The sequence below is a fragment of the Pangasianodon hypophthalmus genome, chromosome 28, assembly GCF_027358585.1.
Source record: "Pangasianodon hypophthalmus isolate fPanHyp1 chromosome 28, fPanHyp1.pri, whole genome shotgun sequence".
NCBI lineage: Eukaryota > Metazoa > Chordata > Actinopteri > Siluriformes > Pangasiidae > Pangasianodon > Pangasianodon hypophthalmus.
In genome coordinates, this window is record NC_069737.1 from 13,092,350 (window position 1) to 13,107,396 (window position 15,047).

The window sequence follows — 15,047 nt, forward strand, 5'->3', positions numbered from 1 at the left end:
CGAACTAACTTGTTTCCCGGATGTTCCACAACATTACACGTAACTATACACAATTTAAAAATATGATGTCGTTCTTTAGTAAATAAAAAATTGTTAGCATAACTATTGGTAGCGTGACTGTTGTGTTCGCGGTGGTAATGCATTAACTTGATTCCAGCGCTCATTTAGGATTGTTCATGATTTAGCTTTTTTAAGTCCTCTAGCGTACTGAAGTTTTATGTGGTTTACTTTATGAGCTAAAATATGTTTTTATTTATTTCTCTCATAATGAAAAAATCTTAAAATTAAATAAACATGACAATTTTTATCATAAATCTATGATAGCTATTTGCAGCATATCCCATGGGAGAGCCATCACTCATATGTTATATGAGTGTGTCGTAAGAGTAGCAAGGTAAAAAATAATAATAATAATAATAATAATAATAATAATAATAAGTGTTAACCCTTTATGTGTAAGTTCTGACATTTGGCTTAAAAATTTAGGAATTATTTGGTGTGGAGACGTACTTAAAATTGCATGTTGTCACAGAAGTCTGTTGCTATTATTTACACCCCATCTCTGCACACACCTGCCAGGAGGTGTGTGTGTGTGTGTGTGTGTGTGTATCAATTACCATACATTAGCATTCGTATTGCTATAAATGTATTAAATCAAAACAGATGGTTTGGTCAATGAGACATCACAGAACACGGGGATTAACATTATATTACATGCTGTAAAGCTGTAGAATGACACCCAAAGAATAAGATGCTAATGAAGAACATCACACCATTATTTCACAAGTTTCAATCACGTTAAGTATGACAATAACGAGAGTGTGTGAGTGCTCCTGCTCTCCAGTTCACATGTATTATTAATCAACCTAATCAATCTGACTGGAAAAGCACCATTCATTATTTACAAAGGACAAATGATTTGCTGAGGTCACAAGATTGATCGTGTGTGTGTGTGTGTGTGTGTGTGTGTGTGTGTGCCAGCTTGTAACTGTCACTCTCGTATGAGACAGCAATAGCACCTCCAACTTATCACACTCATAAATGACCTCAGGGTCATCGGGCTTTCAGTAAGAAAATGACGTGTGTGTGTGTGTGTGTGTGTGTGTGTGTGTGTGTGTGTGTGTGTGTGTGTGTGCGTACTGAGGGATGTCTCGCTAATCTTGTGCTGGAGAGGTGTGAAAGTGACCTCTGACCTTTCCAGAGACAGCATGACATTACTAGGTCAAAAAGAGCAAGGCTACAAAAAGGCTGTTGTGAGTGGAGTAAACGTCCCTCAGAAATACACTGAATACTTTTAAACCTTTTTAACAATACAATATTCTTTTCATATAGATACTATAAATATATAAAGCACATACATACATTTAATAATGGTAATAATAACTAAATAAGATAGAAACCTTAAGCATTCTTTGTTTTGTCCCTCTTGGAGAACGACTAAAGGTTCTGTAGAGGGTTTACCTTTCCCTCATTATCATCACAGACGTTTGTTTATGAGAGTATGTTTATAAGAGAATGTTTATGAGAGTATGTTTATAAGAGAATGTTTATGAGAGTATGTTTATAAGAGAATGTTTATAGAAATATGTTTATAAGAGAATGTTTATAGAAATATGTTTATAAGAGAATGTTTATGAGAGTATGTTTACAGAAGTATGTTTATAAGAGAATGTTTATAGAAATATGTTTATAAGAGAATGTTTATGAGAGTATGTTTATGAGAGTATGTTTATAGAAATATGTTTATAAGAGAATGTTTATGAGAGTATGTTTATGAGAGTATGTTTATGAGAGTATGTTTATAAGAGAATGTTTATGAGAGTATGTTTATGAGAGTATGTTTATGAGAGTATGTTTATAAGAGAATGTTTATGAGAGTATGTTTATGAGAGTATGTTTATAAGAGAATGTTTATGAGTATGTTTATGAGAGTATGTTTATGAGAGTAGGTTTATAAGAGTATGTTTATGATAGCAAATTTATGAGAGTATGTTTATAAGAATATGTTTATGAGAGTAGGTTTATAAGAGTATGTTTATGATAGCAAATTTATGAGAGTATGTTTATGAGAGTATGATTATGATAATACATTCTTGAGAGTATGTTTACGAAGGTATGTTTGAGAGTACAATTATAAAGATACTCTATGTTTATGAGAGTATGTTTATGAGAGTATTTATAAGAATATGTTTATGAGAGTATAAGAGTATGTTTATGAGAGTGTTTATGAGAGTATAAGAGTATGTTTATGAGAGTATGTTTATAAGAGTATGTTTATGAGAGTATAAGAGTATGTTTATTAGAGTATATTTATGAGAGTATAAGAGTATGTTTATGAGAGTATAAGAGTATGTTTATAAGAGTATGTTTATGAGAGTATAAGAGTATGTTTATGAGAGTGTTTATGAGAGTATAAGAGTATGTTTATGAGAGTATGTTTATAAGAGTATGTTTATGAGAGTATAAGAGTATGTTTATGAGAGTATGTTTATGAGAGTATAAGAGTATGTTTATTAGAGTATGTTTATGAGAGTATAAGAGTATGTTTATGAGAGTATGTTTATGAGAGTATAAGAGTATGTTTATAAGAGTATGTTTATGAGAGTATAAGAGTATGTTTATGAGAGTATGTTTATGAGAGTATAAGAGTATGTTTATTAGAGTATGTTTATGAGAGTATAAGAGTATGTTTATGAGAGTATGTTTATGAGAGTATAAGAGTATGTTTATGAGAGTATGTTTATGAGAGTATAAGAGTATGTTTATTAGAGTATATTTATGAGAGTATAAGAGTATGTTTATAAGAGTATATTTATGAGAGTATAAAAGTATGTTTATAAGAGTATGTTTATGAGCGTATAAGAGTATGTTTATGAGAGTATGTTTATGAGAGTATAAGAGTATGTTTATGAGAGTATGTTTATGAGAGTATAAGAGTATGTTTATAAGAGTATGTTTATGAGAGTATAAGAGTATGTTTATGAGAGTATATTTATGAGAGTATAAGAGTATGTTTATAAGAGTATGTTGATGAGAGTATGTTTATAAGAGTATATTTATGAGAGTATAAGAGTATGTTGATGAGAGTATGTTTATAAGAGTATATTTATGAGAGTATAAAAGTATGTTTATAAGAGTATGTTTATGATAGCAAATTTATGAGAGTATGTTCATGAGAGTATGATTATAATCATACGTTCATGACAGTATGTTTATGAGAGCATGTTAATGAGAGTACATTTATAAAGATACTGTATGTTTATGAGAGTATGTTAATGAGAGAATATGTTTATGTATATGTTTACGAGAAAATATTTGTACGTTAAAGTATGTTAATGACAGTATGTTTATTAGAGTATGTTTATGAGAGTATATTAATGGGAGTATGTTTATGAGAATACAAACGTACAGTAACAAGTGGGTGATTGGATGGTTTTATACATTTTAACCGTATCAACCACCTGTATGATCCAAGATGGAGATCCAATGCTTATATAGATCCAATGCTTTTATACTGTAGGAATACAAATTTAAGAGTCACTGTTTTCCTATATGTGTATTTTGTTTGATATTCAAGCAACAATAGCATCAGCTGAATGATTATGTTAAGGAAAGTTTCTAGTAGGAGGTTTCCACCAGTTCCTGTTCTCTTTATTGTGAGTCAAACGAGCATGCTAACTGAGGCTACCACCTTTTGTCTGAGATGGCTCTTGGTGCCCCTGCACCATTCTTTGAATTGGTGGCCATTGTTCATGATCATCAATACCTGAGGTGTGGACTTTTCTTTATTTCTATGATAATAAAGTGTCTGAGTGGTATAGTTATGCAGATAGAATTAGGGCTGGTGAAATTCCAGAGTTTGGGGAGGGCTCCTATAACTGCATACTTCCTTTGCATACTTTGTTTAAGGTTGTCACCTGAGTGCTTTTGTCTCCACCTCTAAGGAGTGTCCTCTAAAATATATATAAAACTACAATGTACAGATCTCTTGTTTAGACTTGATGACTGCAGCGTGAAACAGCATGTTCTCAATAAAGAATCCCAGCTATAGATCATCTGATCAGTGAAGGTTTTGTGAGTGTGTGGGTGTGTGTATACTGACCCTTGCCCAAGCTGTCGACACACCACATGAGCATCTCTGTCGTCCCAATTGTTGCTACAGATTGTCCCCCACGCACCATTCATGTACACCTCTACTGTCCCATCCAGCTTAGACCTGCCGCCCTGCAGGCGCACAGAGCCTACACACACACACACACACATCATGAGCAATACTGTACACTCTGCCACAAGTCATTTTTACATTATTTTATATATATATATATATATATATATATATATATATATATATATATATATATATATATATATGTATGTATACATGTAAATGTATATAGGTATATACCCACACTGCCTTTGTGCCAATGAGCAAAAATGCAAGAAAAAAATGAAACTGTTGATTTCTTTATTAAATCATCAATCTGATTTACTATGATTTCTTTAGTTCATGCCAGGTCTGATAATTATTAATAAATCAAGGCTGGCCATGGAATGACTTTCACCTAGAAACCTTTTTTTTTTAACTTCTATTTTTGAGGCATATTGACATCAGACTTGTTACACTCTGAAACCACACTCTGAAAGTGTCCAAGACGTGTTGTTATTCCACCACTAGGGGGCACTATAATTAAAATATGAGCTACAACACTCACATCATTTGAGCCAATTGACACAAAATCATTCTTTGCACTTCAGATTCCATCCATTAACCTGAATTTTAAGTTTTTCAAATTTAATTGTTTTTAAATTTAAAATTGTTTTTCCACTACTCCTCATACGTTATGTCTAATCATGCTAACTGAGTCAACTAAAAGTTGTAATATTTTCAGTAGCAAATATTTATCGGCAAATTTTTTCTATAGTAAATATATTACATCCTGATGATACACAAGAACTTATATATTTGTTGGTAACTAGGGGCACTACAGGCAACAGGATGTAAAGCAGTATCTATATGTTGTTGTCATTTGAGTGACAATCCTACTTTCACATATTTCTTTATGAAAATATTCCTCACAAAATAAAAACTGCCATCAAACAAGGAACAATTTTATAATGGCAAAATTGCATAGTGCTTGGACCCCTTAATCGCTGCTTGGAGCTATATTATAGCTTATTATTGCTATTTTATTTATGAATTATTTAGTAAGACTTTGACGCCAAACTATTATCATGCTCTCTCTCTCGCGCTCTTTGTGTGTGTGTGTGTGTGTGCATCTGTGTGTGTGTGTTTGTGTGTGTGTGAGAGAGAGAGTATAGCCAATGTGAACCTCTGGCCTGACTGTTGCATATAAATCACAACCTCTTTCTCTCTTACACACATGGACTCGCAGACACCAAAAAAGCACTCCCTACTGTACACTTCTTAACTATAAATACATCGGAAAACTGGACATGGCACAAAGAACGTGGTTATGGGAATAATCGTATTCTAATTTTTTTTTTTTTTTTTTTTATTTGCTATTTATATTCAGCTTGCCAGTCTTTGATGTTTGTGTGTTCGCCTCTGGGAGTGTCAGTAACCATATATCTTTGAAAAAGCTCATAAATTTTATTTTCATCTGACCATACACTAAAATAACAAAATACACGAGGAAAAAATAGGTTTATGGTTCCAGGATTTGTTTTTCTGAGACCGTGACATGTTGTAGCATTTATCTGCTATTAAACGACTTTTCCCTGTTTACAATTACAGTTTTAATATTTCTACATTATTTGCATGTATTGTTTTCATTTTGTTAAAGTATCTTAAAAATTTATATCTCCAAAAAAATTGCAAATTGGTTCCTTTGAGATTAATTTTAGAATATGACTGATGTTGCCAACAGCTACTTCGACCCCAGACAGCTAATGCAACTTTGTAAGATAGTTAGCAATCCAGCAGGTTAGTAGACTTCAAAAACAAACAAAACAAAATGTAGTTACATGATAGATTGCCAAGGAAATCACTTAAACAAGCTTTTGCTGCTCAGGGAAAGTGTACGCTTATAGAAAAATACCGTTTATGGCTATGTTTGGCTGCAAGTGGCCACTCATGATACATACGTAATATAAAGTTAAGTCATCGAGCAGTTGTTGAAAATAAAATGTATAGAAAATATTTTTCACAGATGACTCCACCATCATACGAGAATCACAGACGCTTTCCTAACTACAAACTACTTCACAAGCACCATGTTTGGTAATCCAGATTACCTTCTTATTCAGTCCTACTGTTTATGTTAGTTTGAAATGCAGCCCTTGTGATTAATAGCCTCAGGCTGTCCTTTAAATTATCAGTCCATCATGCCAGTTTAAAAGTAAACGAGTAGTGTATATGATGAAATGCCGTTGAGTGATAGCGGCTTGTGCTTATTTTGTCTTGCGCCCTTGAACGTATAAAAATAGTGGCCTACTTTTCAGCACACTGTGCGAAAACTAGGATCAAGGCAAATGAGCATGAACGCAGAACTGTTATTATGCACCACATCATTTTATTTTTACAACTATATTAATTACGGTTTCAATTAAAAAAAAAAACAGTAGTAGTGATAATTACTAAAGCTTGTATCATTTGTAATTCATTTTCACAGGGTTTAGCCTGCTGATCTAGCCATTCCATTCAACCATATTTGGCAACTGACAGGCCACGCCCACAAGAGACAAACTGCAAGCGATACAAAACAACGTAACCCTTGCTAGGGTTCAATTAAAAAAAGTCAGATGTCTCTCTATCTCCGTCTCGCTTGATGTTGGAATCTCCACGTCTTATACTTACATTCGAAACGAATGCTCACCTTCTTCTTTGTCGTTTTCTAATGTAAACACAGGCTCAATTTTTTTTAATACTTAATTTTATACAGTACAAATGTGCAAAGTTTAAGCTAGCTAGCTTAATAGTTGTTTACAACTATTTAGCTACTTGAAATTCTACTCGTAAGCAGCCACGAGCCACAACAAAGCTGAAAGAATTCTACGAAACATAAATCCTCAAAAATGCCCCAGAAAACTATTAAAACACATTAAACACACTCAGGTTCCATATAGTTTGATCATTAATAGAAATACACACACATTTTTGCCATTTTAGACATTTCTAAACGAAGCTAGCAGATCGCACATTCACAGATACTAACATTATTATACTAAACTTAGTCTAATAGCAATTTAACTTTGTGTATGTCGTATTTGGTATTGTTCCTTGAATCGATCCGTGTGACGACGGCTACGTCACTTTGCTTCGATAACAAGCTAGCTATGTTAGCTAGGATCATTATTCCGCAGGGTTGTAGTACGTTTCTGTATTTTGTACATATTCAGATTTCCCTGTTTTACAGAACGTATAATTCCATAAAAGGTAAAATTTATGATAGTACTTGATAGTAGTGTTTCTAGTAAGTTTAATAAGTTTTCCTATACAGGTGTGAATTGACTATAACTACCATGTAACAATAGAAATATATAAATATGTACAGGAATATTATTAATGTATAGTTAATATACTGTAATTAGTGTAAATACACAAATATGACAAATATTTTCAAGTTTTGTTTTTTTTTCCAATCTGGCATCAATATATCAGAGCAGCTCATGTAAAAGGTAAGTGACTTCCATGTAAAATCTCGGAATTAACTGCTAGTTGAGATTTTGACCCCTGACCCCTGACACATAACCTACAGTGCTGAAATAATGAAATTTTCACTTATATCCAGCAGAAGCTATGTATATGAAAACCTACATTGTTGAATGATTGAAATAATCAATACTGGCCATCAGGATTTTTGCAGTGTAGCCCGACTAGTATTTGTGTGTGTGTGTGTGTGTGTGTGTGTGTGTGTGTGTGTGTGTGTGTGTAAAGGTGTTGGTTTACAGTCTCTGCTGAAAGTTAGGAGTGGCATACCTTTCCCATAGGCTAGAGGTTGTGTTTGGTTGATTACTTGTCTGAACTTGTCTCTTCCTGACCTAACAGGCTACAACGTGCTCGCTCAAGATAAAGAACATTCACTGAGACAACCTGAAATTTGAAAAGCCTTTAGAATTTTTAGTATAAACCCCTGAAGCAACGTTTGTGCATTGCAATGCTTTCATATCATGAGTCACATATTTTTCTGCCTCAGTTTCCAGAGGGCTTAGAAATTAGCTGACAAGTTGTATCAGGTTGAAGTTGAACAATATGTTCCTGGACTATATAAAATAATATTTATTAATATCAATTGAGATTTTACAAATGAACCCTGTAGACAATCCCTCAATGACCGATTGTGTAATGCTCGGGCTTGCATTAACTTTCTGACCTGTGGAATGTTCCACACTTGCACTACTCGTGTTTATGAAGGACCAGTATGTAATGAAAAATGTGCCACTACAATCTGAATTTAAAATCAACCAATCTGAATTTTGTCTTTTATTTGAATTTGTAAAAGGCATTTTGAAGTTGAATTATCAAACTGAAATTGTGTTCCATAGCTTGATTTGGTGTTGTAAAGTTTCAAATTCAAAGTTATAATAATCCAGTTGTAATAGACAAATCAAATTCAGTTTATTTGCTCTCACAGTCCATTTCCAATTCAGTTCTTCAAACTCAGATTTAAGTTTTCCAATCACTATATCAGTGACTCCAAATACTGAAATGGTGGCGATTCAATCAGTGCTCCTTCGCTTTCCTGAAATCTCCTGATGTAGTGAATCTGAATTTTGAAGGACTGAATTTGTAACGGATTGTACCACCAGCAGCTGAATCTGAACTGTCTATTACTAAAAGATTATTATAAAATTGAATTTGAAACCTCACACACAAATTCAAGCTGATTTCAATTTAATGACTGCAAAATGTCACTTACGAATAAAAATAAAGAGACAAAATTCAGATTTGTATATTTTTAAATTCAGATTTTAGCGGCTCATTTCTCATTCCATAAACGAACATGGCAAAATCTCCAGCGCCGAATTAACACCTACAGTGCAGTTAGTTCTATAGTTTAGTTGTACAATTAATTATAATTATAGAATATAGAATTAACTTGTGTGTTAATCAGGATTTCTAGAAACGTCAGGATTATGTGTTTAATCTTAGCTTCATGTTTGCAATTTTTTTCCATGTAGCTTCTAAATTGGGAATGTAAAGGTGCATAAGAATTTAACAGGTTAATCTGGATCAATCTGGGATTAACTTTCTAACCTGTGGATGCATCCACACTTCCACTACTTGCTTTTATAAAGTGGCTTGTGTTGAATTAACTTTAGTGGCATTTATCTGGGAATATCATGACTTCTGTGTAATACTAGCTTGAGCGTTTTGCTTTTAATTTCATACAGCTACCAAATAATAAATCTTAGGAGTTGAAAATGTAAAAGTGCATAAGAAATGATCAAATAAGTTGATCATTGCATTAGTCTATTCTGTTAAAGCCTATTGCAATCAATGCACATGCATAGTGCAAGTTCAGTACGTTTTGTTTAAATGATGCAGCACCGTGCGCGTGCATATTTTTTGTTTACATAAAGCAGCACGGTGCACGTGCAAATTTTGTTTTAAATGATACAGAACAGTGCCTCTGCATATTTTGTTTAAATGATGCAGCGCAGTGCGCGTGCATATTTTTGTTTACATAAAGCAGCACGGTGCACGTGCATATTTGGTTTAAATGATGCAGCACAGTGCGCGTGCATATTTTGCTTAAATGATGCAGCCCGGTGCAGATCCTCCTGCTCGACAATGCACGAGCTTTTCCAGTGTAAACAGTGCGCAGATGACGGAGTTGTGTTGCCCGGAGACGGTGATGTACCTTGTTTGCAGTCACAGTAGCCCCAGTCGACGCGTCCACGCGCGTTGCGGAAGAAGCACCAGGGCCGGATTCTGGCGTCCGGGTTCCTGCAGAAGTTGTGCTCGCCGAGTCCTTTGCCTGGATAGCGCGCGGTCACGCCGCTCACCTCGCTCCAGTTCATGCACCGCGCGCCCGACTCCGTGACGTCCACCGAGCCGCGGTATGACGCGCCTCTCCCGCGGCTCTGCGTGCACTCGCTGAACGGGTTCAGGAAGGAGGAAGCCGGCGAGACGCAGAGCACGAGCAGGAAGAAGAGCAGCAGGCACGCGGAGGAACGGGGGCGCGCGCTCGCCTCCATCACCGGAGCGGCTTCAGCATTCTCCGCGCGACTGGAACCCAATGACGGAAGCGCGCGAGGCGGGTTTCACTGGGGGGAAGCCCATAAGCGTCAAGCGGCTCGCGCGCTCGTTAACTGACTTGATGATGATGATGATGATGATTATATTGATGACTGACGTTGCCTCCGAGTCACGTGACTCTATCAAGCCCACACACGCGCTAGTATTAATATAAGTTCTATAATAAGCAGAATTCTGTAATAATGCTGTAGTTGGTCAACACTCACGTCCCGGCAGCTGCAGTCCACTTCTGCAGGATAAAAATAGCAGCACGGCGTTAATAATCTCAAGATCTTTACATCTTTATGTCTGTCAACTCGAACTTAAAAAAATAATAAGAAGAATTTTGCTGTTATCCCAGCACGAATTTCACAAAACCTACAAAAGTCCAGCTGACTGCAATAAACAGATACATTACTGTATTCCACTGAGTTGTGTTGTGTTACTAAGGCGCTTGAGAGAGAGAGAGAGAGAGAGAGAGAGAGAGAGAGAGAGAGAGAGAGAGAGAGCAGGTCTGTGCAGCACAGTGACTCAGTTCTGGATCCATGCTGCCATCTGGTGTTCACACCGCGCAGCTGCAGTTCCACAGTACAGAAGCCTCTGCATGTGTGGTGCAGGTTCCCAGCGCTGGTCATGAGCAACAGCGGACTCTCCCGGGACCAGGGCTGGGAACACGTGATCTACTGAAGCGCAGTAATGCAGCGTGCTTTTGATCACAACAACAGCAGCAGCAACAACAACAACAACAACAATAATAATAATAATAATAATAATTCTGTAACTGCTTCTAGTAGTTCTTCTCCTCCTCTTACTTCTACTTCTCCTCCTCCTTCTCCTCCTCCTCCTCCTCCTCCTCCTCTTACTACTACTACTTCTCCTACTCCTACTCCTCTACCTCTTCCTCCTCCTCCTCCTCTTTTTCCTCTTCCTCCTCTTACTACTACTACTTCTCCTCTTCTTCCTCCTCCTCTTCCTCCTTCTACTTCTCCTACTCCTCTACCTCTTCCTCCTCCTCCTCTTTTTCCTCTTCCTCCTCCTCCTCTTCCTCCTCCTCCTCCTCCTCTTTTTCCTCTTCCTCCTCTTACTACTACTACTTCTCCTCTTCCTCCTCCTCCTCTTCCTCCTCCTCCTCCTCCTCTTTTTCCTCTTCCTCCTCTTACTACTACTACTTCTCCTCTTCCTCCTCCTCCTCTTCCTCCTTCTCCTCCTCCTCCTCCTCCTCCTCCTCTTCCTCCTCCTCCTCTTACTACTACTACTTCTCCTACTCCTCTACCTCTTCCTCCTCCTCCTCTTTTTCCTCTTCCTCCTCCTCCTCTTCCTCCTCCTCCTCCTCTTTTTCCTCTTCCTCCTCTTACTACTACTACTTCTCCTCTTCCTCCTCCTCCTCTTCCTCTTTTCCTCTTCCTCCTCTTACTACCACTACTTCTCCTGCTCCTCCTCCTCCTAAACTCCCCTGTGGGAGTCGTGGTTTAAGAGGATCTCCTGTGAGCCTGTAAGAGGACAGAGCTGTGTTAGACAGGAGTTAGGAACTTGTTAGGAACTGATCCAGGTCCTCTACAGCCCATGGAGGTCTTTACTGTTTTCTTTTTTAGCACACAGCTGTTCATCTCACAATGACGCACAACTGCACACTCATTTTGTATACATAGACTACCAGAAAATCTGTGTATTCTTCATTTAAATCTTTCATTTTATATAATGCAAATGTAGTTTTAAGGTTTTAGAAGGTATTTGGATGTGTGAAACTCATTTTATTGTCAACAATACTGATTGATAAAAAAAACAATAGTACAAACAATATCTTTATATTGTTTTATATCTTAAATATTGTTAAATATTGTTTTATATCTTATTCAAAATAAGAAAATAACGTTTGCATTTGTCTGACATAACCGTGACGTCTTTGCGCATGCGCGGCGGTGTGATTACGCGGTAAACAGTTAACGCATGCGCAGTGCAAATCAGTCGTGGGGGCGGAGCGGAGGGGAGGAGCGGGGAGGGGGCGCTGATCAGGTAACCACCACAAGGAAGAAGGAGAAGAAGAGTCTAGCGAGTGACGTCAAGTCAACATGGCTGCGCACTCCGTGAACAGTAAGTAAAATACTCCTCTGTTTTCAAACTAGTCTATAGCAGTAGTTCAGTTAGCATGCAGACACAGTACTTGGTTAAATCTACGATACTGACTGTACTAATTGGTATTTTGTGAAGGTAAAATATCAGCATTAGAGCGATCACTCAGATCACTAATTTTAGCTGGTTAGCTTGTTGCTAATGCTACTCATAACAGCAGCAATAGACACTCAAAGTCTGGACTGTGATTGTAGTATTGTGTGTGTTTTAAATTTAAATCCTGCAGTCAGCGCAGGCAGTGAGGTGACTCTGATCCTGGACCCAGAGAAGAGCACGTTTCTCGGTAATGCTCCTCTGTACCAGTCAGCTGATGATCCCACTTCATTCTACCTTGATGAAGCCATGACTGTCAGAGTGAACTTGTATACTGCTGGTGAGTTCAAATCTATATCAGGGTACATGGTTGGCACGTTTGCCTCATAACTCCAGAGTTGGGGGTTTGATTCCCACCTCCACCCTGTGTCTGTGGAGCTTGCATGTTCTCCCTGTGCTTTGGGGGTTTCCTCCAGGTACTCAGGTTTCCTCCTCCAGTCCAGAGACATGCTGATTGGTATGTCCAAATTGTCCGTAGTGAGTGAATGTGTGTGATTATGTCCTACAATGGGTTGGCACCCCATTCGGGGTGTCCCCCACCTTGTGCCCCAAGTCCCCTGGGATAGACTCCAGGCTCTCTGTGATCCTGTGTAGGATAAGCGGTACAGAAAATGGATGGATGGATGGATTCTCTCTTTTTCTGTCTTGAACAAATATGCAGCATGGCCAAAGCATTCACTTTATATGCAAAATGCACTACAACTAAAACACCGTGAATGAATATGTCTCAAGGGTTTGTTTTTGTACTGTATCTAGTTGCCTGGTATACAGTATCAAATTGCTGTTAATTTGATCTACATGGATTACATGGCCAAAAGTATGTGGACACCTGACCATTATACCCATATGTGTTGGAAGCACGCAGTTGTATAGATTGTACTTGTATGCTGTAGCATTACAGTTTCCCTTCACTGGAACTAAGAGGCCCAAACCTGTTCCAGCATGACAATGCCCCTGTGCACAAAGCGAGCTCCATGAAGACATGGTGTGTGAAGGTTGGTGTGGAAGAACTCGAGTGTCCTGCACAGAGACCTGACCTCAACCCCACTGAACACCTTTGGGATGAACTGGAACACCGACTGAACCCCAGACCTCCTCACCAACATCAGTGCCTGATCTCACTAATGCTCTTGTGGCTGAAAGAACACAACCCCCACCCCCAGCCATGCTCCAAAATCTCACGGAGATCCTTCCCAGAAGAGTGGAGGTTATTATAAGAGCAAATTTGGAATGGGATGTTCAACAAGCACATATGGCTCTGATGGTCAGGTGTCCACAAACTTTGGTCCTATAGTGTAGAAACTGATACAGGAAAAACTCTTCCTGTAATAGGAAAGACTGTAAGAGTACTTTGTTGTTACCTTGTGGCGATATGTCAGATTAGATATGGTCTGGATAAAAGTTGTTGGATAAAATATCTCTGATTGTTTTACTCTTATAGTAACCAAGCAAGAGGAGAAAGTGTACGTCGTGGATGCTGCACCCCTGCCACAAAATGAATCTTTTAGTAAAGAGCAAACCCTCTTTCTGATCGATTTGATGCGCCAGCAGTTGGAGGCAGACGGCGAAAGTCTCCTTCGAGCTTTAAAGGAGTTGAATCCACGAGTAAAGTCGGGTAAAAGCCGCAAAAAACATATGTGGAGGGAGATGGCTACTAGACTCTCCAAACACTTTAGGCAGGTCTTCCATCCTGATCATGTGGCGAGACAATGGTACACTCTTGAAAATGAATACAAAAAGGCGAAAGACGATAATAGAACAGCTAGTCAAGACACCGTGACGTTCCAGTTTTTTAGTGAGATGGAAGAGCTGTTGGGTGGGCATCATGACGTGGAATTTCCTGTCGTTGGCACGGTGAAAGGTGTAGAGGTGCGCAGGCCAAAGGCATTGAACGTGGACAGTGGAAGAGACTCGCCTGCGACTGCGCACACAGGGTCGGCTACGTCAGCAGCAACGCCAACGGCTTCAGCGACACCCACGCGAGCTCCTCTGCTCAAACGGAGGAGAACAGATGAGCACTATTTGGCTCTTCTGGACTTTTTAAAGGAATCTACGGCAGCTCGTCAGCGGCGCCACGAAGAAACTATGGCCCAGATGAAATCTGCTCAGGATGGGTTTGAGGCACTAATGAACAGATTCCTGGACAAAATTTGACCTTCTCTGTGCGTCCACAACACACAAACTGAACATTCAGCTCTGTTATTTCCTTTATACGTTTTTTTTGTGTGTGTTTTCTTGCTCATCTTTTGTGTATAGTGTAATATAGACTGACTGGACAATGTAAAAAATATTTTATACTGATTTCGTTATAATTTTTTTTGGTGCTAAAATCTACTCCACATTTGAATTCCTGACCCCATTCTGAAAACCTGAAGTAAAGGAATTTACAAACTGCAGTCTGTGTCGTGTTTCACTGTGATGATGATTTCCTGTTTCACTGGAAACAAGGTTTTGTCGTGTTACAGAGCGACAAGATGTTATTGCTGGTTTAGAATTTACTTCCCTGCAACTACAACTGAAAACATTGTGAAAACAGGAAAATCCTTTAATAATCAAAAGAGTAAAAATGTAAGCAAATAAACTTCATAAGCAAGCCAAAGGAATGAATGTCACTTTCACATTT

General features: G+C 37.9%; 2 protein-coding genes across 2 annotated transcripts in view; one reads left to right on the top strand and one right to left on the bottom strand.

Annotated features, from left to right (window-relative positions):
• Positions 1 to 10,646, bottom strand: part of prss12 (serine protease 12) — a 36,443-nt gene extending 25,797 nt beyond the window's left edge. The window contains exons 1-2 of the mRNA XM_026943197.3: positions 9,825 to 10,646; positions 4,103 to 4,241 (exon numbers count right to left, since the gene is read on the bottom strand). Coding sequence (XP_026798998.3) covers positions 4,103 to 4,241; positions 9,825 to 10,161 — 476 coding nt within the window. The 5' untranslated portion in view covers positions 10,162 to 10,646. The remainder of the gene's footprint in view (positions 1 to 4,102; positions 4,242 to 9,824) is intronic.
• A 1,540-nt stretch (positions 10,647 to 12,186) lies between these two features.
• Positions 12,187 to 14,820, top strand: LOC113544392 (uncharacterized). Its single transcript, XM_026943198.3, has 3 exons — positions 12,187 to 12,292; positions 12,558 to 12,704; positions 13,866 to 14,820. The coding sequence occupies exons 1-3, from the start codon at positions 12,271 to 12,273 to the stop codon at positions 14,576 to 14,578; spliced, it is 882 nt and encodes a 293-aa protein (XP_026798999.1). The 5' UTR covers positions 12,187 to 12,270; the 3' UTR covers positions 14,579 to 14,820.
• The last annotated feature ends 227 nt before the right edge of the window (positions 14,821 to 15,047 follow it).

Bases quoted from the DNA above. Each gene is read 5' to 3' on its own strand.
- LOC113544392 (XM_026943198.3), top strand. From the start codon at position 12,271: ATGGCTGCGCACTCCGTGAACA. The intron at 12,293-12,557 runs GTAAGTAAAATA...TAAATCCTGCAG, and splicing joins GGCTGCGCACTCCGTGAACA to TCAGCGCAGGCAGTGAGGTG. The intron at 12,705-13,865 runs GTGAGTTCAAAT...TTACTCTTATAG, and splicing joins AGTGAACTTGTATACTGCTG to TAACCAAGCAAGAGGAGAAA.